The sequence below is a fragment of the Rhinatrema bivittatum genome, chromosome 3 (genome assembly GCF_901001135.1).
Source record: "Rhinatrema bivittatum chromosome 3, aRhiBiv1.1, whole genome shotgun sequence".
NCBI lineage: Eukaryota > Metazoa > Chordata > Amphibia > Gymnophiona > Rhinatrematidae > Rhinatrema > Rhinatrema bivittatum.
This window is the reverse complement of record NC_042617.1, coordinates 542,445,730-542,473,504: the sequence shown is the minus strand read 5'-3', so window position 1 is coordinate 542,473,504 and position 27,775 is coordinate 542,445,730. Positions and strand designations below refer to the sequence as shown.

General features: G+C 43.5%; 1 protein-coding gene across 1 annotated transcript; it reads left to right on the top strand.

The window, feature by feature from the left end:
• Positions 1–17,770: 17,770 nt before the first annotated feature.
• FABP7 (fatty acid binding protein 7) lies at positions 17,771–23,377 on the top strand. Its single transcript, XM_029596403.1, has 4 exons — positions 17,771–18,013; positions 18,903–19,075; positions 20,854–20,955; positions 23,015–23,377. Exons 1-4 carry the CDS (start codon positions 17,941–17,943, stop codon positions 23,063–23,065), a joined length of 399 nt encoding a protein of 132 aa, XP_029452263.1. The 5' UTR covers positions 17,771–17,940; the 3' UTR covers positions 23,066–23,377.
• Positions 23,378–27,775: the final 4,398 nt, after the last annotated feature.

The window sequence follows — 27,775 nt, the reverse complement described above, 5'->3', positions numbered from 1 at the left end:
CCTGCACCAGAGGCAGAGCCATGGGCCCCACAGGGTTGAGGCCCAAGGCAGTACCTGGCACGCAGGAGGCCACGGCAGAGGAGATACAGGGAGCACATTTTCCTCCACAAAAATCCTTCCTGGGCATGCCAGAGGACTGTGTGGTTTATACGTATCGCCTCAGCTCTCGGGCTATCCTGAAATTATATGAAGAAATCCGAGGGGATTTGGATTCGATCACCGCAGGATCCCACGCTGTGCCTGGCCTCACCAAACTATTGTCCACCCCGCATTTCATGGCAAACGGCTGCTTTCAAATGACAGTAGGGGTCGTGGGGGGAATGTACCAAACCACTTTTTCAAGCTGTCTGGACCAGGTCATCACAGTCTGACTGCATTAATTGCTACATAGAATTTGCTTGGGACAGGCAGGACTTGATGGACTTGAAGAGTTTTTATGCCTTCTCAAACTTTTCCAGTGTTCTGGGAGCTATAGACTGCACTCACGTGGCCATCATTCCACCCGCAACAGAAAGCTCTTCCACTTCATCAACGTGCAAGTGGTCTGTGACACTTGAATGTGCATCCTTGACGTGGTGGCCAGGTACCCAGGAGCTGCACATGATTCCTTTATACTTGGACAATTGGGCCTGTATGAAAATGTTGAGGATGACCTGTATGGTGACAGTTGGCTCATAGGTAAGAGAGTCACTTCTTTCTTTATTCCACCTCTAGCTATGTGTTTGTGACAAACGACTCGGACATAGGAGATGGCTGGGGTGCAGAGGGAGAGGAAAAGTATTGCTGCCATAAGTGGCTTCTACAGTTTACATCTGCAGGCCATTGGGCCAGGGCCTGGCTTTTTCTCCCCATGCTGCAGAGGCCTGCTAATCATGTGATGACAAACAATGCACCGGCCCTAAAGCCTGGTGTATGAGCAGGCACTATACACTATCAATGTGTTTATTTTCAAAATGGTCCAGTTCCTATCCTCCCATTGGAAGCTATTTAAATCTCACTGGTTAATGACAAGCTTGAAGTGTCCACACTGCTAGTACTGCTTGATGACGTGTGGCCGGTTGGTGAGGCGTCATCCAGATTGTCGGCCACAGTTTATCTTGAGCCTCACACAGCTCAACCAGAAGCAGTGTCCTGTGCATGTTGGTGGCCTGGCACCCTGTGTCGGGCCTCACAAATTGGTTTCTATGCAGAGGCAGCAGGGACATTTGCAATCACACCATGAGGTACCGTTTTTTAGCTAACACAGGTGTGGCAGCTCTTATGTATTGCTTCAATGTTAGAAGCCTGCTACACATCAGTAGGCTTAGCTCAGTTGTGAGGGCCTGCCACGCAATTATTGGAATACCCAGATGTAATTTAGTAATCCAGAAGAGCAGAGCTACTTTTGGCTACTGCTATCCTGCATGTATACTGGCCCAGAACAAGGTGATATGCACTTAGGCTAGGCAAATCGGCCTTTAAGACTCAGGGAAAGGTACAGGCTACCTTATACAGTCTTATAGGATAATGTGGTTTGCAAGTCAGATCTGCAAGTGGCAGTGCTATGATTGATGGCTTAAATCTGCATTTGCCCCAGGAGATTCTGGGTACAGTTACAGGACCTGGCTTCTCACCCCCATTACCATTCCCAATAAGCCAGCAGAGACGAGGTACAGCAAGGCCTTATGTGCTACCCACTGTGTCATCGAATGCACCTTTGGAATTCTCAAAAGTTGATTTTGCTGTTTGGACAAGACGGGTGGAGCTTTAATATATGCCCCACCCAAAGTTGGAGATATAGTGCTGCTCTGCTGTGTCTTCCATAATCTCCCTCTACGCAATGGACTAAGAAAGGATATAGTTTCTGATCTCCCCCCGAATCCCCCATGTGTCCCTGCACGAGCTGAGGACAACACGCTGAGTAGCAGCCAACTTTGCTAGAACCTTACACAATGCTACTTTGCCTGATAGGCCTCACCTACCACATCCCCTTCCAGGGAAGGGAGGCCAGTAGACTGTTAGCTGCTGCTTTCCTCGCTATTATCTTTCTTTCTCTCACTGCTTCTCTGTCTGGGTCACTGTGTAACAGAAAACATGTATGCCTATGCTGGATTCATCTCGACAATGGAATAGTAGTACAGTGTACTGGAAAAACAGTTGTTAAAGTAAAGATGACATGAAATACATGTGGCTGCCATAATGTGTGTTGCCTCATAGTGACAATAAAAGAGGCATCTATGGCACGCGAGTTTGTGAACGAGTGCCAACACAGAGTTCATAGTTTGGCATAGCTAGCACTGTGTGGCTTGCTGGCCCTCCCCTGCGGACCCCACTGTAGTGCTCACATGTGAATGAGATAGTGCCACAAGCATGGAGATCTACAACTCTAGAAATGCTGTAAATAGCAAATAGCAAAGAAACTTAAAGTCATAACTTAAAGGAACAGGTAGACAGTTAAAGGTTTCAATGACAGAGTTCCCATTTTACTTCCTCATTCTATAGCTGACAAATGTGTGTATATGAAGTTATTCATTCATACTGGGTTGGCTTACTGTCACATGAACATGCCAAGCAACAGCTGACACCACTGCATCACCAGTTTTAGAGCCATTGTTGACTTGGTTATCTAACTGCATCCAGATTTCCTGGATATGTTGATCCAGTCTTGTTCTTACTTCCATGTTTGCAGGTTTTGATAGTCTTGGTTTTAATCTGATGAAATCCCTGCATGTAATGTGCTCCAAACCAGGACATGATTTACCTGTCCTGAAAATTGAAGCCAATTGGCAACCATTTTGCTGACATCAGAGTGCTCTAGTAACACACCTTCCCTTAAAGCCTTGGGTAAAGGACCAGTGCTACCTGGTGCCATTCCCACAATGCACACAGATCCTTCCAAGGTAGCATACGTCTTAGAGGTTGCACCCCTACACAAATACACCCTACTAAACCTAGCAATGCAATTTGTAAATGATGATGTGCAGAAGGTGAGGGCATTGGCCATTGTGATGTCATGTAGGTTCGGTTAGCTTCTCGGTGAGCCTACACCAGGATGTACATCCAGTTCTTTGAAGGTAGGATTGGGAATCAGATGGTGTCCTGCCTTAACTTGTATTTTCCTCTGAGCTCAGATATGTCACCATCACCATATAGTTTCTAATAACTCTAAGAGCACACACATCTCTCCTGAGCAAAGGTTGATGTCATAGAAGCCAACAGTTAGGTATGTTTGAACCTCCTGCCTCCGAATCACCTGTCACAGCTAGCCTTACAGAGATATTGAGATGTCAGGGTGCTGCAAGGCCTTTGACCGTTAAGGATCACTGATAGTCATGTGCTGCAGCTGTATGTATGTATGTATGTACCTAGAAAATATGCAGAGTATTTTGCTTTGAGCAATAGCTAGTATCTCTTACGGTCCTGGTATGATATGTTACCACCCTTAAAGCACATAGGCTGAGCACTCCTGCGCCAAACAGCTTGCAGATAATCACTCCACACATTTCCGTGGTTTAATGATTGCAGGCCCTTGCTGATCTATAAGCCTGTCATGACTTGTAGGGAATCAGGATGAGCTGCTGTCCTCTACGCTGTGCCTCATGTGGTGAAAGTCATTTTACAGTTAGTGGTTAGTAGAGATGTGAATCGGAACCGGAATCGGTTCGGATTCTGGTTCCGATTCACATCGTGGTTTTTTTTTTCGTCCGGCCCGATCACGGTTTTGTTTATTGGCTGTGCCCGAGCCGATAAACAAAAAACCCACCACGACCCTTTAAAACTAATCCCTTAGCTTCCCCCACCCTCCCGACCCCCCGAAAAACATTTTACAGGTACCTGGTGGTCCAGTGGGGGTCCTGGGAGCGATCTCCCGCTCTCGGGCCGTCGGCTGCCACTAATAAAAATGGCGCCGATGGCCTTTGCCCTTACCATGTGACAGGGTATCCGTGCCATTGGCTGGCCCCTGTCACATGGAGGGAGCACTGCATGGCCGGCACCATCTTTAAAAATGACGCGGGCCATCCAGTGCTCCTACCATGTGACAGGGTACGGCCAATGGCACGGATACCCTGTCACATGGTAAGGGCAAAGGGCCATCGGTGCCATTTTGATTAGTGGCAGCCGACGGCCCGGGAGCGGGAGATCGCTCCCGGGACTCCCACTGGACCACCAGGTACCTGTAAAAAGTTTTTCGGGGGGTCGGGAGGGGGGGGGAAGCTAAGGGATTAGTTTTAAAGGGTCGGGGGTGGGTTTAGGGGTTATTTTTGTGTGCCATTTTTCCCACCCTCCCCCAAAACGATAAGAGAATCCCCATGAACAATATCGTGGGGTTTTCCTATCGTTTTGGGGGAGCCCCCGATTTCTGACGATTTTGAAAATATTGTACGATATTTTCAATCGTCCGAAGCCCGATTCACATCCCTAGTGGTTAGCAGGGCAGGTGTGCGCCTATCCTCTCAATAATCTGCTCTGTTTAAAGGATTAAGGCTAGAGAAATTGTAGTCAGCTGATGACTTCATGAGCCTACAAGCTTCTTCCATAGTGCACTGCACACAGTGCTGATTGTATAGGCCTACTGTTCCCAGAGGTCTCATGTGGTTGGCCTGATGGCTGATAGCCTTTCTGTGTTGTTCTCTTGCCAGCCACCTAAGGCCTTGAGGGGCCCTTGTCAGTACCTCAGACAAAGTAGGTGCCTTATATGCCTCTGACATGTGTTTTATGGGGCCTAAAGGGCTGCTGCTGCCGTTTGGGTCCAGGCAGATTTCCACTGACTGCCAACCCTGTAATGGGCTCCCTTCAGGATCTGAATACGACCTGTAAGGTCATCCTTAGCTTACACATATTATACAGATCCCCAAGCCATGCCAGTACAGGGGTGGCAGCCAGTCTGTGGAAGTCGGCCTGGTCCCAAGCAGCAGTAGCCCTCTAGGCCTATGCTGTTGGCCTGTGGACATTCTCGACACGACAATACTCTCTCACTTCTCCTCCCTAGTTGTCACAAGCAGCTGAAACTCTGGTCCAACTATCAGCATGTAGATGTCATATTTGGTTTACTATGAAAGGTACACATGGTTGGGTACAGATAGCCTTTGAATCATGACACAAGTGAGGGGGCTGAAGTCAAGTCTTATGTAATGATGACTCTAACTTCCCTTTAACACCACACGAGCTCTATATGTACACAATACACTGTGTTGGACAGCTAGCTTCTGTCCATCTTACACACAAATCCATGTAAGCAGGAGTTAGCTAAGAGTATGTAGTTGAAGAAGGTAACAAGAGGCAATACTGAATGTCCCCAGTTATAAACTTCTTCTTTACCTCTTGCTGTCTTCCTTAGGAGCATACACTGACTGTTCAGTTGTATGGCCTAGCCCATATGATATTGCCTGCTAGATAAGTGGCTACTCGGAATGTGCAAGGGCATTCTAGCATGCAAGGTCATGCAGAGGGCAAACCATATATCTAGTGAACCTTTTACTCAAAAACAACACAATGAAAGGAGCCAACCAGGAAGTGTTTGTTTTTTTCAAACAAGTGACCATTTTATTAGAGAAGACATGTAGCCCACTGTTTGAAATCAAGTCAAAGTCTTAAGTAATCACAATCTGCAAAGACAAGATATCAAATAGCATGAAACATTGTAAATTATATGCGCAACACATTCTGTGTAGACCTGTACATACATTGTTTGAAATGGCATCATTACATATACAGTCTTATCATCTTATCCTTTTGGCACAATCATGATTACACAAACAACAACATGGGGAATCAATAATTTTTTGCCAAACTCTGATGTCCAGTACCTCTTCTGCGGGTGATAACCACTTTTGGGTTATGACTCAAATTGTGAACAAGTACTGATTTTGATTTATATACAGCTAGTAAAATCTTATTGAGTAATAATTCAAATTACTTATTGAGTAATCATTCAAATTATACAATTCTCCCAATGTGAATCTGCTCAGCTTATAAGAATACTGACATAGTGAGGGCAAAGGTAGCGCCGGCGCCATTTTGAAGATTGGCAATACGGCCCGCGTACAGGAGGTCGCTCCCGGACCCCTGCTGGACTTTTGGCAAGTCTTGTGGAGGTCAGGAGGCCCCCCCAAGCTGGCCAAAAGTCCCTGGGGGTCCAGCAGGGTTCCAGGAGCGATCTCCTGCACGCGTGACGTCGGGAGCCAGGAACCAAAATGGTGCCGGCGCTACCTTTGCCCTGTCACATGATAAGGGCAAAGGGCCACCGGTGCCATTTCTCAATGCAGCTGTGGCCAGAGAGCTGGATATCGCGTCGGGACCCCCCCACTGGACCCCAGGTAATTTAAAACATTTTGGGGGGGTTCGGGAGGGTGGGGGATTCGTTTTAAAGGTTCGGGGTGGGTTTTAGGGTTTTTTTGGTGTGCCGGTTTTCCCGTGCCCTATTTAACGATACAATACAAATGCCCCTGACGATAAATCGGGGGCATTTGTATTGTATCGTGCACTCTAACGATTTTTGACGATTTTAAAATTATCTGACGATAATTTTAATCGTTCAAAAACGATTCACATCCCTAATATATAGGCTGAGCAGACCTTGGTGTCCCCTTTTAATTTGAGATATGTACTACAAGCAAGCAAGGATAAGCTGGTAATACCGGATGGGTTGTGGATGTTGATTGCCCCCATTGTGACCGCATGGCGCGCCTTTACTAAGCAGCTCCATCTCCCACAACTCAGCGCATATTTACTGCCCCTGCAAGGTAATCCTGAGTTTCTCCCTGGGATGCAATCAGCGGGGGTAAGAGGCTTGTATTGCAAACAAAGCGTGTACAATGTGGCTCCCATGTGCACATTGGTTCTTATGTGCCCACATGGGTCAAACAGCGTAGGTTACAACAGTGTATTATTTTCCCCCAGTGCTGTATCTCCTTCCCGTCCCGCCCCTACCCACTCCGCCTTTCTTAATGCGTGGAATACATCCGGACTGCGCTTCTAAGATTGTATTTTTAAACAATGTCCAAGCCTTTTGTACACTTTAAATTTTTGCAGCAGCATCTTTCAGTTTTTTTTTCTATTTTCCTCATTTTATGAAAGTTTACCTTTTGAAAATTAAGTGTTAGAGGTGTAGATTTCCATATTGTCTCCCATCCAGTCATTAGTTCAAATTTGATCATATTATGATCACTATTGCCAGGTGGCCCCACCACCATTACCTCTCTCACCAAATCCTGCATTCCACTAAGAATTAAATCTAAAATAGCTCCCTCTCTTGTTGGTTCCTGAACCAATTGCTCCATGAAGCAGTCATCTATTTTAGGGATGTGAATCGTGTCCTCGATCGTCTTAACGATCGATTTCGGCTGGGAGGGGGAGGGAATCGTATTGTTGCCGTTTGGGGGGGTAAAATATCGTGAAAAATCGTGAAAAATCGTGAAAAATCTAAAAATCTAAAAATCGCAAAACCGGCACATTAAAACCCCCTAAAACCCACCCCCGACCCTTTAAATTAAATCCCCCACCCTCCCGAACCCCCCCAAATGACTTAAATAACCTGCGGGTCCAGCGGCGGTCTGGAACGGCAGCGGTCCGGAACGGGCTCCTGCTCCTGAATCTTGTTGTCTTCAGCCGGCGCCATTTTCCAAAATGGCACCGAAAAATGGCGGCGGCCATAGACGAACACGATTGGACGGCAGGAGGTCCTTCCGGACCCCCGCTGGACTTTTGGCAAGTCTCGTGGGGGTCAGGAGGCCCCCCACAAGCTGGCCAAAAGTTCCTGGAGGTCCAGCGGGGGTCAGGGAGCGATTTCCCGCCACAAATCGTTTTCGTACGGAAAATGGCGCCGGCAGGAGATCGACTGCAGGAGGTTGTTCAGCGAGGCGCCGGAACCCTCGCTGAACGACCTCCTGCAGTCGATCTCCTGCCGGCGCCATTTTCCGTACGAAAACGATTTGCGGCGGGAAATCGCTCCCTGACCCCCGCTGGACCTCCAGGAACTTTTGGCCAGCTTGTGGGGGGCCTCCTGACCCCCACGAGACTTGCCAAAAGTCCAGCGGGGGTCCGGAAGGACCTCCTGCCGTCCAATCGTGTTCGTCTATGGCCGCCGCCATTTTTTGGCGCCATTTTGGAAAATGGCGCCGGCTGAAGACAACAAGATTCAGGAGCAGGAGCCCGTTCCGGACCGCTGCCGTTCCGGACCGCCGCTGGACCCGCAGGTTATTTAAGTCATTTGGGGGGGGTTCGGAAGGGTGGGGGATTTAATTTAAAGGGTCGGGGGTGGGTTTTAGGGGGTTTTAGTGTGCCGGCTCACGATTCTAACGATTTATAACGATAAATCGTTAGAATCTCTATTGTATTGTGTTCCATAACGGTTTTAAGACGATATTAAAATTATCGGACGATAATTTTAATCGTCCTAAAACGATTCACATCCCTAATCTATTTCATCCAGAAATTTTTTGTCTCTACCATGTCCTCATGTTACATTTACCCTGTTAATATTGGGGTAATTGAAATCTCCCATTATTGCGCTGCCAAATTGGTTAACTTCCCCGATTTCTCTTAGCATTTCATCATCTGTCTGATCATTTTGGCCATATGGATGGTAGTAAACTCCTTTCACTATAATTTTACCTAACACACATGGGATTTCTATCCATATAGATTCTACTGAGCATTTAGTTTCTTGTATGATCTTTATCCTGTTGGAGGTTATACCCTCCCGGACATAAAGTGCCACTCCCACACCAAGTTAATCCTCCCTATCATTGTGTTATAATCTGTACTCTGATATAGCACTGTCCCATTGGTTATCCTCCTTCCACCAGGTCTCTGAGATGACAATTATGTCAATCTCATCATTCACTGCTGTACATTCTAACTCTCCCATCTTACTTCTTAGACTTCTGGTATTGGCATACAGACATTTTAAAGTGTGTTTTTTGTTTATATTAACAACCTGCTTTTCAGTTGATAGGGATTATTTGGAATTCTTTAGCTCAAGTGACTCTTTTTATAGGCATATGGTGTTGCGGGCGTGGACCCTTGGCCTGAGGTGGAGTTGCCACAACCTGTGGGGGAAAGCAGAGGCCAGTAGAGATGTGCATTCGTTTATCACGAATTAGGCAATTTCAACGAAATTCGTCCCATTCGGTATTCGTGCTCCTACCATGTGACAGGGGTCGACCAATGGCACCGGTAGCCCCTGTGACATAGTAAGGGCAAAGGCTATCGGCGCCATTTTGAATACCGGCAGCTGACGGCCCGAGTGCAGGAGATCGCACCAGGACCCCCGCTGGACCACCAGGGACTTTTGGCAATTTTTGAGGGGGTCAGGAGGGTGGGGGTTTATTCGTTAGTGATACGTTGTATTTGTAGGGGTTTGCCATATGTTTCGAGACCCCCACGAATACAACGAATATGGCAAATACATTGCGGATTGCCAATACATTGCAAATGAATGCACACCCCTAATATGGCCAAGCTACCTGGTCGAATGCCTTTTCGGAGTCAAACCCTATTGCCAAAGCTGGAATTTTCTGCAATTGGCAAATGGTCATGGCTGTTATTAATTTGATTATATTGGCATTTGGCTTTCTCCCTTTAAAAAATCCCACCTGATGCGACGATATTAGTGACAGTAAAATGGTATTGAGTCGTTCTGCTAATATTTTTGCTAAAAGTTTTAAATCACAATTGAGTAGGGAGATCGGGCGGTAAGAAGATGCTAATAGTGGATCTTTGCCTGGCTTGGGGAGTACTGTGATATGCGCTAGATTAAAGTGTCTGGGAAAATTGTGTTTGAGTCCATCCCTATAAAAATCCATTAATGGGCTGATTAATTGGGCTTGTAGAATTTTATAGACGTCATATGAAAAGCCGTCAGGGCCCAGTGATTTCTTCGCTTGTGTTGTGGCTATTGCATGGGTGACTTCTAATGGTTGAATGGGATGATTGAGGAAATTCGCCTGTGAAATTGTCATTTTGGGGAGAGTGATATCTTGAAAAAAAGATTCCTCTTTCCTTTCTCTACTTCAGGGCCCACTATTATTATTATTTATTATTTAAGTTCTTTTAATATACCGATGCTCAAGACCAAGTCTTATCGTACCGGTTTACAATGGAACAGGGGGAAACCATTAAACAACTGTATAGAAGATAAAGTTACATTAAACAGGGAACAAAAACATGGGCTTTGGAAGACAGGAAAGATATCAAAATATAATAACTGGAGAGTACTGAAAGTAGTCATCAACAAAAACAATTAAGTAGCGAGATAAATAAAGGTTAACAAAAGGTTAAAGAATTCGGCTGGTGATTTATCATAGGAAATTATTAGGAGTAAATTTCCTGTGAAAGGGAGGAACAGGTGAGGTACGCGGTGGGGGGGGGGGGGGGGTGGAGGCAGGGAAGGGAACGGGTCGGGGGAGGAGAAAGGGAATGAGTAGGAAGGTGAAAAGAGACAATATTGGTTGATAGAGGCTCTATCAACCGTAAGCTTGGACGAACAGCCAGGTTTTCAGTATCTTTCTGAAAGATAGATGGCATTGTTCCTAACGTATATCTGGGGGAAGAGAATTCCAATGGAGCGGACCCACTGTCGAAAGTGCTCGTTTATGGATGGAGTTGTGGACCAAGAGTTTGCTTGGGGGAGCCTGGAGAGAGCCTTTGTATGCGGATCTGATTGGCCTTGTGGAAGCATGAGGTTCGAGTGGGATGGAGAGTTGGAGTGAGGATTGCTGGTAGACAGATTTGTGAATGATAGTAAGAGTCTTGAAGAGTATTCTATAGTGGATTGGTAGCCAGTGTAGGATTTTTAGAATTGGTGTGATGTGGTCTTTACGACACAAGTTAGTAAGAATCCTGGCTGCTGCGTTTTGCAGCATCTGTAGAGGTTTAGTAGAAGAGGCGGGTAGACCGAGTAGTAATGCATTGCAGTAGTCAATCTTTGAAAACAGTATGGCTTGAAGAACTGAACGGAAATCATGGAAGTGTAGGACTGGTCATAGCTGTTTTAGGACCTGTAGCTTAAAGAAACATTCTTTTGTTGTGGTATTGATGAACTTTTTGAAGTTCAATCTGGAGTCTAGGGTGGCCACAAGGTTTCTCACCTGGCTAACTAGTGGTATAGTTGCGTTGTTGGCTACAGAATTATTGTTGCTGGGGGAGATGACAAGGAGTTCTGTTTTGGACGTATTGAGAACCAGGTTGAGACTCGATAGAAGGAGATTGATGGAATGCAGACAATTGTTCCAAACGTTTAGTGCAGTGGAGATGGGGTCCGAGATTGGGATTAGTATCTGCACATCATCAGCATATATGTAGTGGGTGAGGTTAAGGGTATTGAGTAATTGGCATAGCGTAAGTAGATAAATATTAAACAGGGTAGGAGAGAATGATGAGCCTTGTGGTACTCCTTGATTAGACGGGACTAGGTGGGATTCTTTGTCATTAATTTTAACTTTGTAGTGCCTGTTGGAAAGAAAGGATTTGAACCAGCAAAGTGCAGAGCCGGAAATGCCTATTTCCTTTAGACGGTTGATGAGAATTGAATGATTTACAGTGTCAAACGCAGCTGAGATGTCGAGGAGAGCTAGAAGGTAAGATTGGCCTTTGTCGAGGCCTATCAGGATGTTGTCTGTTAATGAAAGAAGGAGAGATTCTGTGTTTAGGCATTTCCTGAATCCGAATTGAGAAGGGTAGAGAATATTGTGAGAGTCAAGGTAGTCTGTGAGTCTGATGTTAATTAGCTTTTCCATTAGCTTGGCTATGAAAGGTAAGTTTGCAATGGGGCAGAAATTTCCGGGGTTGGCTGGGTTCAGGTTGGGTTTCTTCAATAGAGGCTTCAGGGAAGCAATTTTTAATGAGTCAGGGACAGTATCTTGAATGAGGGAGCAATTAATGATGTCGGCCAGAGGTTTAGCAATGGTATTGGGAACAGTGAGAAGGAGTTTGGTAGGTATTTGGTCCAATGGATGTGATGAAGGCTTCATATTCTTGATTATCGATTCAATTTCCAAGGATGATGTGGGTTCGAAGGATTCAAGTTTCTGTATGTGGATAGTAGGGGAGTAATTAAGGCTAGGTGGTGGTAGGGTATTTGAAGAAGGGTTGGAAGTTGCCAGTGGAGCCAGTAAATTTTTAATTTTGTTATCAAAGAAGATTGCCAGTTCTGTTGATTTGTTTTGGGCTTCCTCTTCCGGGATGGAGGGGGGAGCAGGGGTGGTAAGAGCTGCAATGTATGAGAAAAGAGTTTTTGGGTCGTAAAGGAAGCCGTGTATTTTTTTGGCGCAGAAGTCCCGTTTAGTGCGAAGAATGGCGGTCCTATAATAGTTCATAGTGGTTTTGTAGGAAGCAAGTGAGGTGGGGGAGGGATCCTTCCGCCATTGTTGTTCTTTGTGTTGCAAGTCTAGTTTGAGTTTTCTTAATTCTGTTGAATACCATGGTTTTTTGTTAGAGCGGGCTGGATTGATGACTTTGGAGGACGTGGGGCAGATTTTGTTTGCTATTGATTGTGTGATATTTTGCCAGGATTTAATGGCAGAGTCGGCCTCAGAGAGGCCGACTCTTTTATGAAACACTATGTATAGTGTTTCATAAAATTGTCTAAGAATTTCATTGATCTCTTTTTTGTTGGAAGTTATGTCTCTGGAATTTGTTTTCATTCTTGTTATAAAGGATTTTTTCTTGGCTGATCGAATTAAATTTGCCATAAGTTTTCCAGCTTTGTTTATAAAGTGAAACAAATGCTGTTCCCCTTTTTGCAGAAAATATTGTGCTCTTGTCTGCAGAAGGATGTTTAATTGCCCCAATATGCTATAATATTCATTATGGGCCAGATTTTATAACATGCGCGCAACCTGGCGCACACAAATCTACGCCGATTTTATAACATGCACATGCAGCCGCGCGCATGTTATAAAATCCGGGGTCGGCGTGCACAAGGGGATGCACACTTGTGCACCTTGCATGCGCCGAGCCCTAGGGGAGCCCCGATGGCTTTCCCCGTTCCCTCCGAGGCCGCTCTGAAATCGGAGCGGCCTCGGAGGGAACTTTCCTTCCACTTCCCCTAACCTTCCCCTCCCTTCCCCTAACTAACCTGCCCCCCAGACCTAACTAAATCCCCCCCCCCACCTTTGTTGCCTCTGGCAGGCATAACTTGCGCGCGCCAGCCGGATGCCGGAGCGCAATCCTGACGGAGGCCTCGGTCCCACCCCGGACCGCCCCCGGATCGGCACCCTGCCTACACCCACTCCCCTTCCCGCCCCTTTTTCAAAGCCATGGGACATGTGCGCAACCCGGGGCTTGAGCGCATCACCGAGCCTATGCAAAATAGGCTCGGCGCGTGCAGGGGCACTTTCTCGGGGTTATGCGCGTAAGTTACGTGCGTAACCCTGTGAAAATCTGCCCCTATGTGTTATATCTGGGGGATTTTGAATCAGGCCTTTTTTAGATTGTTTCAGGAGTTGTTCCAGATGTACTATATCTTTGTTAAGCTGTTTATTATGGGCGTGAACATAGGTGATGATATCTGCTCGGATAACAACTTTCCCCGTTTCCCAAAACAATTGGGGTGTGGTAATATGCTGTTGGTTATTCTTTCCACTTATCTTGTAAAAACTCCCTAAATTTAACATCATCTTTAAGAAGGCCTGGAAATCTCCAGATACGTGCTGTATCGTTAGTGTGTCTGTGTTGCAGTGTGATGGATATTGGTAAATGGTCTGATATAGCTTGTTGTTCTATAGTAGCATCTTTAATCCCAAAGAAAAAGTTTTCTGAAACAAGAATGTAGTCTATACGGGAGAGTGACGCATGGGATTTAGAAATATGTGTGTAATCTTTTTCTCCTGGGTGTAAGGTGTGCCATACATCCAATACGCTTAGGTGGTGACATAGGTAAGATATTCCTTTACAAGTTTTCTGGCTAACCGCTTTATGTGGAGGGCTTTTATCAATAGTTGGGGTCATGTGTATAATTAAAATCCCCCATCCCCTTGCGTATGTATGTGTAGGAGATTACATATGTTCTCAAAAAAAGAATGTGAGTAATTGTTAGGGGCATATACGTTACATATTCTAACCCATTTATTGTTCCATTCTCCTATGACTATTATATAGTGACCCTTTGGATCGACTATGTTTTTGGATATCTGAAAATTAATATTTTTGTTTATAAGGACAGCAACCCCTGCTTTCCTGTTTACAGCTGCTGCATAGATGCAAGACCCAGTCTCTTTGTAATTTCTGGCTTTCTGTAGTTGCTAAGTGTGTTTCCTGTATGCATGCAATATCTGCGTGAAGGTATTTCATGTGTGTGGGTACTTTTTTCCTCTTAATAGGGGATCCCAGTCCATTTACATTCCATGATATTATTTTATCCATCTATTGGTATATAACAATGGTCCTGCTTTTAACAGGATAGGCCCCCAGCCAAGCCTTTCCCATCTGATCTTTTAATCCCTGGCTGTTTTGATCCTGTGGTGTGTGTAAGTCACAATGTTGGTGTGTGGTGCTCTGTCGGTAGTTATTAAGTATACTGATAGATAAATACTGCTTAATCATACAAGTAACAAATAAGTTGGAACAGAAGAGATTACCCTTCCCTCCCCAATACCCTCCCCAATACCCTCCCCATTCTGCAATCCTTCCCTTCCCTCCTTACCCACCCCATTTGTTATGTCCCTAACATCTCCCACACCCCCAGTCCAATATCTAGACCTCATTAAAGAGGTAGTGAAATCACGATTGATGTGCTCAGGTATCCTCTCCTCGCATTGCTTAATACATAGTGCTCCTTGGAGTAAGTATCTTATCTGAGGTTTGAATGGTAGAGTGGTTATATCATGGATAGAGTCTATTGTGCACTCATAAATCTAATGTCCCATTTCCATGTCTGTGCTGGGTTTTCTGATCAGGAGTCCAACCCGATTCAATGCCCTGCTGTCCGGTTTGAGTGATGAAGCGAATACTCGCATAAATCTGAGCGTGTAGTAGCTGCTAATCTAGTGTTTCGCAGAAGGTTATGTTGCAGTACTCACGTGTTCAGACCGGTAGCTCAAGCTCAGCATGTACCATAAGCCTATGAGAATATCCTTTTAGCTGATGGGAAGGTCCTCTGCCCATTATACAGGACTCCATATGCGGCCTTCATAGCATGGGAATTATAGCTGCTCGTGGACTGATCGCCAAACTAGGTGATTATCACTATTAGGATCCATAGCCAGTATAGTAGATGAGTGCTGCTATGGCGGGAAAATAAACCTCATCCTCCCATGCTGATAATAGATCATAACGCTAGGGTAAGCAGGAGCTTCATAGTTTATTTCAGACCCCTTTGTGCTGTGCAGTCTGTCTTACATTACATAACCCAGGCCATGTGGCTGTTGTCGTCCCCACATACTGTAGCTCTGATTATTAATGTCACTCCCCATGTTTAAAAGCGCAACATCGATCGGACAGTGGAGGAGCCATTCAAGTATCCCATAACTATTAACAGTCCCCCTTCACTGATGAAGACCTCTCCGAACGAAGCGAAAACAAGCAAAAAACTCTCACCCTGAGCGTAGCGCGTACATGAAAGTCCCTGCTGACTGCATGGCCAGAATCTCATTTTGGCAGAGTGTCCAAAAACGCCTGAGCTTTAGCCAGTGTCTCAAAGGTAAGTGTCTAATCAGCATTCCATACCCGTAATTTCGCCGGATACATCAAAGCAAATTTTATTTGCCAGTTGTGTAGGTCAGTACATATGAGCGCAAACTGCTTGCGGCGCTCCGAGACTTCGGAGGAAAAATCTTGAAAGACGCGAATGCGATGTGTATTATATGTTATTTCTTGGTGCTTACGAGAGGCACGCCATATTTCGCTTTTATGGGTGAAATTTAATATTTTGGCTATTACAAGCTATGGTCGGCTCACCCTGTCTTTCTTTAAGCCTAAGCGATGTGCACGTTCTATTATGAGTTTACCTTGCAGATCAGGCAAGTTAAGGGCGGTGGGCAGCCAGGTCTCTAAGACTGTGCAGAGACTTCGATCTTCCACAGATTCAGGGAAGCTGAGAAATCTGAGATTTGAGCATCTGGCTCTATTCTCTAAGTCTTCTATTTTAGGCCCTGGATTGTTTTAGCCTGTTCCGATATCTTCCCTTCACACGCGGTCGTGTCATCTTCCAGTAAACTGATTCGCCCTTCCACTCTCTCAATTCTAGGGTGAAGTTCCTCTATCGCCGTTCAAACTTCTCCTAGCTGTGACATTATACCTGTGAGTTTTTCATCCAAAGCCTCTCGGATCACTTCTTTGATGTTAGCAATTGTGATCGGTGCGCTCGGAGTTGATCCTGCATTATCACTTTCGGCCGCCAATTTAGTCTTGGCCCCGCGCGGTTTATCTTTATCTTTTTTATTCTCCTTGGTTGTCAATACAGGCTCATGTAGTTGACAATAGACATATGCCCCTGTTGCTGCCGTCTCAGAAAGAGATTTTGAATAAGATTCTGCGAAGATTGTGCGAGATGGTAGGATCAGGCCTTTGGAGCTGAGAAGAAAGCTGCCTTCCCAGGTCACCGCATCATGTGATCTCCTCGCACACATTTTTACTGTCCAAAATTAGCGCCTGCCCCGGAGAAGGTGTTGGAGGAGCCCAAAAAGTGCTTTTCTGTACTTCCTTCAACTTAATATCATGGCAATATCAAGTCAGAGGAACAAAAGGGAGGACATCCTGAAAAAAATAAAAACAAAAGTGCCAGCAGTCAGGTTAGGAAAAAGGACGTTCAATTAACAAGCACCCATTTGCCTAACCTGTGGCTGTGCAGCAGGCTAGGAAAAGGGATGCTCATAAAATTGAGCGTCTGTTTCCCTAACCAGCTGACAGCCAATCTCTCCTGAGCGCCCATGGCCAAGGAAGCGCTAGGGGCACACAATTTCCCAGAGAGGTCGATTGGCGCGCATTGGGAGAGCCGGTGCTCAGTCATGAGCGCCCATTTTTCCCCACGCCATATTGCATCAGCCTATAAGTGTGTGCTAAATATTTTAAATAAGTAAATAATTGTATGCAATCAATTCTCATTTTTACTTAGTAACATGAGCTCATGATCTTATGAACCCTTCACTTCCATTTGTCTACTGGAATTCACTCAACTATCTCATTTACATTAAAAAAAAAAAGACTGTAATTATGATTTTAGCAATACATTTTTTTAATTTGCAAGAGCCAAATGCCTGAAATGTAAGGTAAGCAATCCAATTACTATTTAGACACAGAAGATGTAAAATGATTCTTTTTAATAACATTCCAAGTCTCCTAAAAATTGAAAGGGTTCCACTTCTATCTTTTTATTATTTTACATCCTATTTTGACTGGCAGGTTAAGGCTTCGCCTGCTTTTCTAGTCCCAAATCTCTCAAACTTTTAAGAATTCAAGTGAACCTATATGATGGGGAAAAAAAAAAAAAAGCTTCTCCTCAATCCTAATTAAGGACAAAGACAAGTTGTAAGTTTCTATGGCTGTTTCTAAATAATGAATAGAAATTGCTTTTGAAGATGTGCTAGCAAGGTAAAAAGCAGTGCAGTTTTATATTTGTTTGTCAGCGATAATAAAATTGTTCATCTTCTTGGGGTTTACAGTTCATGTAGTTCCCTCCCACTTTTCTTCTTGCCTCAGCCCAGGCACAGTTATACACCTTTTCGCCTGACCTATTGACTTGAGCCAATCACCGAGCTGATTAAAGAAAGCAGCCCCTCCCACCAGTGATCGGATTGGGGGAGGGAGTAGGGCGGGCCATGGTGCCCCCTCCTGTCTCACGTTCTCTCCTTGTCTGGGCTCTAATAAGAAGGACATAGGAGGCATTGCTAGTGCATGGGATTCTTCAGGTCGGAAGCAGCTTAGCCAGGCAGCAGTTTCACTGTCTAATAATCTATTCCCCTGCTCTCGGGACACCTCTCACGCAGCTACACCGGTGCTTTTCCTGCCCTTTGCTGCACAAAAATGGTTGATGCCTTCTGTGCTACCTGGAAACTGATTGACAGCCAGAACTTTGATGAGTACATGAAAGCCTTGGGTAAGTGAAGACGACATCTGTAAGACTTGAATTACTCAGTAATTTTATATTGAGTTCTTGCAGTAGTCGCACATATTGGAGTTGCAACAAAATAGCCAATGAGAGAAATAATCATGTATTGCTTTGTGTGTGTATCAGATTTTTAGTGGCATTTTTCATTTTCCTTAGCAAACCTTATATTTTATGAGATGGTTTAAAGTTAACATATAAAAAATAATGTTGGATTTGTATTAGAAAACCCTATTGAAATATACTCAGTTTCACAGTTTTCAAAAACTATCCTCAAGAGGGAGGGTTGAAAATGGATTTAGTAATCAAAGTTCTTGCTAGAAAAAAAAAGGAGATTGTATGAATTTAAAACATTTACAGAATATGAATGCTATCATTTAAAAAAAAAAAATGTTCATGTATTTCATCAATAATTTATCATCAGTGCTACATCATGCTATTTTAAACCAGGAGTAGTGTCATAAGCCGGTCGGTTTTCAGAATATCCATAAAGAATATGCATGAGATATACTTGCATGCACTGCCTCCTCATTCATTATGGATATCCTGAAAACTAGACCTGTCTGCAGCACTCAAGGACTGGATTTGTCTACCCCTGTTATAAACATTTGCTTTTGGAGTTTATTCTTAATTCTTCCTTAAATAAAGTATTTTATGGGAAGCAGTGTACAGTTGGCACAAATTCTATGTAATCTTATTTCAGCAGCAATTTATTTTCACTGGAAAATTTACAAAAAAAAAAAGAAAAAAAGTAGGATGTTCTTTGAAAGGTTTCTTAAGCACTTGATCTCAAAACGGGTGTCTTTACAAAATAACTGGTGAAGGCTGGTCTGATGAGCTGCTCTGTGTAGTTATTATTCCTTGTACTGGTGTTCTGCAGGCGTGGGTTTTGCCACCAGACAGGTTGGTAATGTTACAAAACCGACTGTGATCATCAGCAAGGAGGCAGAGAAAGTGGTGATCAAGACACAGAGCACCTTCAAAAATACAGAGATCAGTTTCTTACTGGGAGAGGAGTTTGAGGAGACTACTGCAGATGACCGGAGCTGCAAAGTAAGTGGAAAAAAAAAAAGTTGGATGGAAAGCTACATGAAAAGAAGGCAGAACATAAAAGGGGTTTTCGGCATCCCATTCTTTTCTTTATGATACTGTGGCTCCTCCTTTTATTATCTTTGGGGACTTGATCCTAGCTCTAATTCTCTAGCTAGGATTACTTGCATTATCTTGCTTTCATTTTCAATCTGCCTTCAGTCTTACAAAAGGAAAGACACCCTGGGTCCCATTGTGAATGGAGGTCTTTCATCCCATGGCGGCAGTAAAACTCTTTCAAAAGATGCAGACAGAATTTGCTAAAGAGAAAAGATGTTGAGAGGGCTGTCAACTTACTCCAAGTCAAAGGAGACCTAGTGAATCAATCCTGCTTCTATCAATCTCTCTCTTTTTTTTTTAAAATTAATTTGTATTTGACAAAAATAGGGATAATCAAAACTTGAGCTATCCAGCTCTGTGTAATATTCTGTAGAAGCAGTGTATTCATGGTGTTGCTGGTTGCTGCATTATCTGAGAGTGCCAACCTAGGAAAGTGTGCTTTATCCCAGTTAAATAATCTATGCACTTGTTTCATTATCTTTTGGAAGCAATACTGTGCACTCAGGCTAGCATACAGGTTAACATGTGGTTTGACACGTATTTTGGAAGCACGTCCATAGCCCCTTATGCAATAAGGGGATTAGTGCATGCAAACCAGCGCATAGCCTATAGCGCTCATTAAAGTCTAAATGCAATGTTGACGAGGCTATTAGCTACTACCCCCTTATGTAAAAAATAAATGTGCAGCCAGTGCATACATTTTATCCCGCAAAAATTAATGCCAGCCCTGCAGCTGGTATTTTCTTGAGGAACCCCAAAGGTTTAACAGAAAAGCTGAAAATAAATACTGCTTTTATGGGGTTCCTCTGACTTAATATCGTGGCAAAATTAATTAGAGAAATCACAGAAAGCAGCAACATGAAAAAAAAAAAGTCTTACCGGCAGTAAGAAAAAAAAAAGTCTTACCGGCTTGCAGTGTGGGACATTTGGACTGTGGGTGGATGGGAAAATCCAGGGACCTCTGAATTTATGAGCATCCTTTTTCCCAACCCACGCGTAGCTCCTGATGCTGAGGAGGCGCTAGGGACACACAATTTTCCCTAACTCCTCCCTTATAACGCAGCAGCGGCTCATTGGCCTACTGCATCGCGTGCCTAGGAGAGGTGGGTGGGCTCGCATTAGGAAAGCGGGCGCTCAACCAAGGGCACCATTTTCCCCGCGCGGATATTGCATCGGCCTGCATGTGTTTAAATTCATAGAGTTCAAATCCTAGTTCATCTATAACCATTCAGAATGTTTCCATTGATGCTTTGCTAGTAAAATGGCCCTTAGACACTGCAAATATATAATATAGGTTTGGAAAAAGCTTTTATTTGGTGTCATTTTTATTGTACAGGCTTGGTTGTTTAAAGTGTGGGTATCAATGGAACTGACTGCAGGATGTCAGGGTAACCCATGACTGACTATGAAAGGCTGTCACTTCTCATTCATGTAAACTGTGAGCACTGTATAGGTTCAGTGTCTCCTTTTATACAAGTGCAACATTATCCAGATCAAATAGGGTTTTGTAGTAAAAAATACAATTTAACAGAATTGTACTTGGATGAATAATTAATTGATATATATCATTCATTCATTCAACCATGAGACAATAGGGACAAATAACTTATTGATAACCGCTGTGGACTTTATTGAATGCTTATACATGGATTTATATACTTGTGTTTTGTTTTGTTTTTCAGTCTTTGGTGAGCCTGGATGGAGAGAAGTTAGTTCATGTGCAGAAATGGGATGGCAAAGAGACAACATTTGTCAGAGAAATTAAGGATGGCAAAATGGTCATGGTGAGTATGAGATACGTTCAATCCTAGGACTACTCATTGCATTCAATCATTTTCAAAGATTTAGGTTTTTCATCATTTAATAGTGAAATGTCAGATGTACCTTTTATTTTTGATACTGGAAAAATACTCTTAAAAGGAAATTGTTTTCAAAGTAATTGAAGTCTGACAAGATGTACTTACAACCATGACCTCCTCATCACCATTCCATTCTCTCCCATTGAGCAGTCTAAGAAGGAACACAAACTGTATAGTATGGCATTTAACAAATTTTCGGGCCGATACAGTAAAATCGCGGGAGAGCTCTCCCAGCGCGCGCACAGGCCACTCTCCTGTACGCGCGATACAGTATTTTAATTTATTAAAATTAGGGCCGGCGGTAAAAAGAGGCGCTAGGGACACTAGTGCGTCCCTAGCGCCTCTTTTTTGACAGGAGTGGTGGCTGTCAGCGGGTTTGACAGCCGATGCTCAATTTTGCCAGCGTCGGTTCTCGAGCCCGCTGACAGCCACGGGTTCAGAAACCGGACGCCGGCAAAATTGAGCATCTGGCCAATGGCACCGATAGCCCCTGTCCCATGGTAAGGGGAAAGGGCCACCGGTGCCATTTTGTTTACTGGCAGCCAATGGCCCGAGGGCGGGAGATCGCTCCCGGGACACCCGCTGGCCCACCAGGGACTTTAGGCAAGTTTTGGGGGGGTCAGGAGGGTGGGGGATTGTAAATAATTAAATGTGAAGGATCGGGGTGCGCGCTAATGGGTTTGTGTTAGTGCACGCTAAACTGAAAACTGCCAATCCATGGGAATACAAACTTTTCCCGTGGCTACACGAAACCAAAAGCAGAAACGATCGGGCACCTGATGCACATCTCTAGTAAAAACCTGTGCCAACATCAGCACACCATATTACACTGGCCCTCAACAGAGCAGGCGTAACTTTGTGCAGGGGAGTCTGTGCATGTGACAACCCACTTACATGGAAATATTGAAAGCAAACTTATGAATATAAATTTGATTTGAAAATTCAGGGCAAAGTCTGGGCAAAAAAGGTACACCCAGATTTTACACCTGCCCTCATAGTTATAAAATTACTCTCCCTGTGGGCCTTGTCTTGGGCATGAGAACTACCTTTTGAATTCTGTACAACCGAAAAAGGGATCAATATGGGCTTGACAATTTATGTCCAACATCATCTTTGAATAATGTTTCTGATGGACTAAAAATTGTATTGTAACCTCCAAAGAATCCAGAGATCATAGAGAACTCTCTAGTAACTCATATATTAGAGTCTATATAGTAACACAGTCGGTGACATAGTGAGGGCAAAGGCTAGCGGGCTGCCAGTACTCAAAATCGGCCCCTGTGACATTGAGAGGGCAAAGGCTAGCGCGGCACCATTTTGAATACTGGCAATACGACCCGAGTGCAGGAGGTCACTCCCGGACCCCCGCTGGACTTTTGGCAAGTCTTGTGGGAGTCAGGAGGCCCCCCCAAGCTGGCCAAAAGTCCCTGGGGGTCCAGCGGGGGTCCGGGAGCAATCTCCTGCACCCATGCCGTCGGGTGCCAGGAACCAAAATGGCACCGATAGCCTTGCCCTTACTATGTCACAGGGGCTACCGGTGCCATTGGTCAGCCCCTGTCACATGGTAGGAGCACAAGATGGCGCCGATGGCCATGTGACAGGGGCTGACCAATGGCATTGGTAGCCCCTGTGACATAGCAGGTCAAAGGCTATCGGCGCCATTTTGAACTGGTACCGAGGGTGTAGAGTGCATGGGATGGGCTCCCGGACCCCCCGCTGGACCACCAGGGAGTTTTGGTAAGTCTTGGGGGGGATCAGGAGGGTGGGGGTTGTTTAAATTGGCGGCCGAATAATTCGGTGAAAATTCGCTGTATCCATGGGGAATCGTGATACGTTTCGCTTCCCCATGAATACAACGAATATTGGCACATCCGTTGCGGATTGCCAATACGTAGGAACCGAATGCACACCCCTACCCTGTACTAACCATGCAGATTATTACCTTGACCATTACTGATTTTATATTCCCTTTTCCAATCTGCAGACTTTAACCTTTGGAGATATAGTCGCTGTCCGTCAGTACGAGAAAGCATAACATCGGCGGCCTCTCTTTGACTCTGCCTCAAGCCTGTCCAAGTGTTACTTCTCATAAACTAAAGAAAGTCTATGACTGACAGTATTTGAAGCATTACTGCCTTTACTTGAATGGAAGAACTGAAAATCTCTTCTTATTTTATACTATTAAAATGACAACCCCCTCCTATACATTTCAGCGCTACCGCGTAACAAATATTTTTTTGTTAAATTGATAAAACATTTGTATTTGTATGAAACATGTGGTAAATTTTTTATATAATGTGTTTTTATGGAATGCCAGTCAGGTCCAAATAAAGAAATTTCATGCACACACACATTGTTAGTTTTCTGTGGTGGTGGTGTATGCGAAAACAGGGTATAATATTTCATAAAAGAGATTAGTAAATGCATTGAGAGATGTCATTTATAGAGGTAGATTAGTGTAAAACATCAGAAAAGAAATGATAAAACTTCATAAAAATGCAATAAAAAATGTGTAGGAATAGAATTTAGAAAATGCCTATGATTATAAATGTGCTGGGATGTTACACAAACTTCTTGGGGTTTTTTTGTTTTCATTTTTATCCACCATTTGTTGTTTTGGAAAACAGGAGAGCAATTTTATATTATGTTAATTTTGCATTAAGTCCTTCATTGCATGTGAATGGGAAAAAAATATTGTTTTTGACAAAAAAAACAAGGTGAGCTAAGAACAAGAATAACTGAGGGAAAGAGGAAAGGTCCAACAAATAAGCAAGGTGTCACTGTGCTTTAACACATAAAATATGATTTAAAACAACATAGCACTTTCTTGTTGATTTCACTTTCTGCTCTCAATTCAATTTTAAGGAGCCCTTTTCCATGAACATAATACTGTTTTGTGAAAATTTAAATTTGAAATGGAATTCTATTTTTAAAGCATTGAAGGCTATATATATATATGTATTCAAAGCTGCCTGCCATGCACTTTATCAATAATATTGAGTGCCTACAACAAAAATTTTGTAATTCATGTCATTATGGCACCAGGAAGTTGAAAAAAGAGCAACTTTACCTGGAGGGAAAGATGGCAGGAGCCATTAGACTTCTGGGACTTGAGTAATTTTCCTTGCTAGCATGAGGTAGTGGAGGTTTGTGCGTTAATGATTGTTTACAGTTGGTATCTCATTTGCAGTTAATAGGATATGTAGATTAAGTAACATAGTAAATGACAGCAGATTAAAAAAACAAAAAAGGCACATCTAGTCTACCCAGCAGTGATTTTATGCACATTTTCCAAAGTAGGTCAAATTACCACATGGAACCCATCGCCAGGTATTAGGTGCCCTAGGCAAACCTTCTGCCTTGCACCCATCTCCCCCCACCCCCCAGGTCCAGTGTGCAGATGGACCTCCTCTCATAAACACACTTAAGCTCCTTGTCTCATTCACACACGCATCCGCACACAGGCTCCTTCCCTCTCTCTCACTAGCACCATTGCTCTTTCATACACACAAAATCTCTCTCACTCATACACACACACACAGAGGCGCCACTCAGGGCCTGCCAAGTCTCTACTTTAAACCCAGCTACACTAACTCCCTTAACCTCATCTTCTGGCAATGAATTCCAGAGCTTAATTGTGAGTAGAGTGAAAAATAATTTTCTCTGATTTGTTTTAAATATGCTACTTCTAACTTCATGGTGTGCCCCCTAGTTCTTGTATAATCTGAAAGAATAACTGATTCACATTTACTCATTCAAGACCTTTCAGGATTTTGTAGACTTCTATCATATCCCCCCTCTGCTGTCTCTTCTCCAAGCTGAACAGCCCTAATCTTTTTAGCCTTTCTTCAAAGGGGAGGGGTTCCATGTCTTTTTCATTTTGGTCACCCTTCTCTGTACTTTCTCCAATGCAAGTATATATTTTTTAGATGCAGTGACCAGAATTGCACACAGCATTCAATGTGTGCTCTCACCAGGGAGTGATGCAGAGGCATTATGACATCCTCCATTTTATTTGTCATTCCCTTCCTAATAATTCCTAATAGTCTGTTTGCTTTTTTGACGCTACAGCACACTGAACCAATGATTTCAATGTAATATCAACTATGACTGCCAGATCTTTTTCTGGGTGTTAATACCTAATATGGAACCTAACATTGTGTAACTAAAGCATGGGTTATTTTTCCTTATATGCGTCATATTGCACGTGTCCACATTATATTTTATCTGCCTTATGGAGCCCAATCTTCCATTCTCGCTTGTGATTTAACTACTCTGCAAATTTGATAACCTCACTCATTGTATTCCTTTCCAGATCATTTATAAATATATTGAAAAGCACCGGTCCAAGTATAGATCCCTGAGGCACTCCACTGTTTACCTTTTCCACTGTGAAACTAGACCATTTAATCCTACTCTCAGTTTCCTGTCTTCTAACCAGTTTGCAATCCAGAAAAGGACATCACCTCCTATCCCATAACCTTTTACTTTTCTTAGAATTCTCTCATGAGGGACTTTGTCAAACGTCTTCTGAAAATCCAAAAACAACCAAATCTACCAGTTCACCTTTACCACATGTTTATTCACCCCTTCAAAACAATGAAGCAGATTTGTAAGGCAAGACTTTCCTCGGATAAATCCATGCTGGCTGTGTTCCATTAAAACATGTCTATCTATATGTTCTGTGATTTTATTCTTTATAATAGTTTCCATGATTTTTCCAGGTACTGAAGTCAGGGTCACTGGTCTATAGTTTCCCGAATCATCTATGGAGCTCTTTTTAAATATTGGGGCTACATGGGCCACCTTCCAGTCTTCAGAAACAATGAATGATTTTAATGATAGGTTACAAATTATTTGTAATATGTCTGAAATTTCATTTTTTAGTTCTTTCAGAACCCTGAGGTGTATATAATCTGGTTCAGGTGATTTGCTACTCTTCAATTTGTCAATCTGACCTACTACATCTTCCAGGTTCACAATGATTTGGTTCAGTTCATCTGAATTGTCACCCTTGAAAACTGTCTTCTGAATGAGTATCTCCCTAACATCCTTATCAGTAATCACTGAAGCAAAGAATTAATTTGGTCTTTCCATGATGGCCTTATCTTCCCTAAGTGCCCCTTTAATCCCTAGATCATCTAATGGTCCAACCGATTCACTTGCAGGCTTCCTGCTTCGGATAGGCCGGTAGGCCTATGTAAAATAGGCTCACCGGCGCGCAGGGCCCTGCTCGCCTAAATCCGCCCGGATTTGGGCGGATTTAGGCGAGCAGGGCTCTTAAAATCCGCCCCTATGAGTTTTTGCCTCTATGGCCAACTTCTTTTCAAATTCTCTCTTAGCCTGTCTTATCAATGTTTTACCTTTAACTTGCCAATGTTTATGCTTTATTCTATTTTCATCAGATGGATCCTTCTTCCAATTTTTGAAGGAAGATCTTTCGGCTAAAATTGCCTTTTTCACCTCACCTTTTAACTATGCTGGCAATTATTTGGCCTTCCTTCTACCTTTTTTAATGTGCAGAATTCATCTGGACCACACTTCTAACATGGTATTTTTAAAAAAATGTCCACCCGGTTATATACTCTTATCTTTTGTAGTTTCAACTTTCAGTTTTTACCAAATATTTTTCTAATTTTATCAAAGTTTCCCTTTTATAAGTGTAATGCTAGAGTCATGGATTTATATATTACCTCTCTTCCAGTCATTAATTTGAATTTGATCATGTTATGATAACTATTGCCAAGTGGCACCACCATTGTTACCTCTCTCACCAAATCCTGTGCTCCATTAAGAATTAGATCTAAAATAGCTCCCTGTCTTGTCAGTTGTCATTTATTCCATCCAGTAACTTTCTGTCTCTAGCATGTACTGATGTTACATTTACCAATTTGGTTAATTAGCATTTCATCACCCATCTTATCATTTTGCCCAGGTGGACGGAAGAATACTCCCATCACTATACTCTTACCCATCACACATGGGATTTCTACACATAAAGATTCTATTGTGCATTTAGTCTCTTGGAGAATCTTTATCCTGTTGGACTCTATGTCATCCCAGACATAAATCACCACTCCCCCACCAAGTTGTTCCTTCCTTTCATTGAAATATAATTTGTACCCTGTATAAAAGTATCCCATTGATTATCCTCCTTCCACCATGTTAGGAGATGCCAATTAAGTTTTTCTCAACATTCACTGCTATATATTCTATCTCTCCCATCTTACTTCTTAGAATCCTGGCATTGGCATACAGACATTTCAAAGTGTGTTTTTTGTTTGTATTAACAGCCTGCTTTTCAGTTGACAAGGATAATTTGGAATCTTTTAGCTCAGGTAATTCTTTACTTATAGGCACATGAACTACTTTTGCTTTTATTGGAACCTCTTTGTTGGGATGCACTAACTCTCCTGTTTCATTAGTATCCTTTGAAGTTACCTCCCACTGAACTATGTGCTGCTGAGCAACAGTTGGCTTTCCTTTTTGTTCTAGTTTAAAAGCTGCTCTATCTGATTCTTAAAGGTTAGCGCCAGCAACCTAGTTTCACCCTATTTAAGGTGCAGACCGTAGCTTCGGAAAAGACTCCCTCTTCAACAAAAGGGTCACCTAGTTCCTTACAAAACTGAATCCCTCTTCCTTGCACCACTGTCTCATCCATGCATTGAGACTCTGGAGCTCGGCCTGCCTCTGGGAACCTGCACATGAAACAGGGAGCTAAGAGAATGCTATCCTGGAAGTTCTG

Excerpts from the sequence above, each read along its gene's own strand:
- FABP7 (XM_029596403.1), top strand. The coding sequence starts at position 17,941 with ATGGTTGATGCCTTCTGTGCTACCTGGAAACTGATTGACAGCCAGAAC. Across the intron at positions 19,076-20,853 it reads CAGATGACCGGAGCTGCAAA|TCTTTGGTGAGCCTGGATGG; the intron begins GTAAGTGGAAAA and ends TTTGTTTTTCAG. Across the intron at positions 20,956-23,014 it reads AGGATGGCAAAATGGTCATG|ACTTTAACCTTTGGAGATAT; the intron begins GTGAGTATGAGA and ends TCCAATCTGCAG.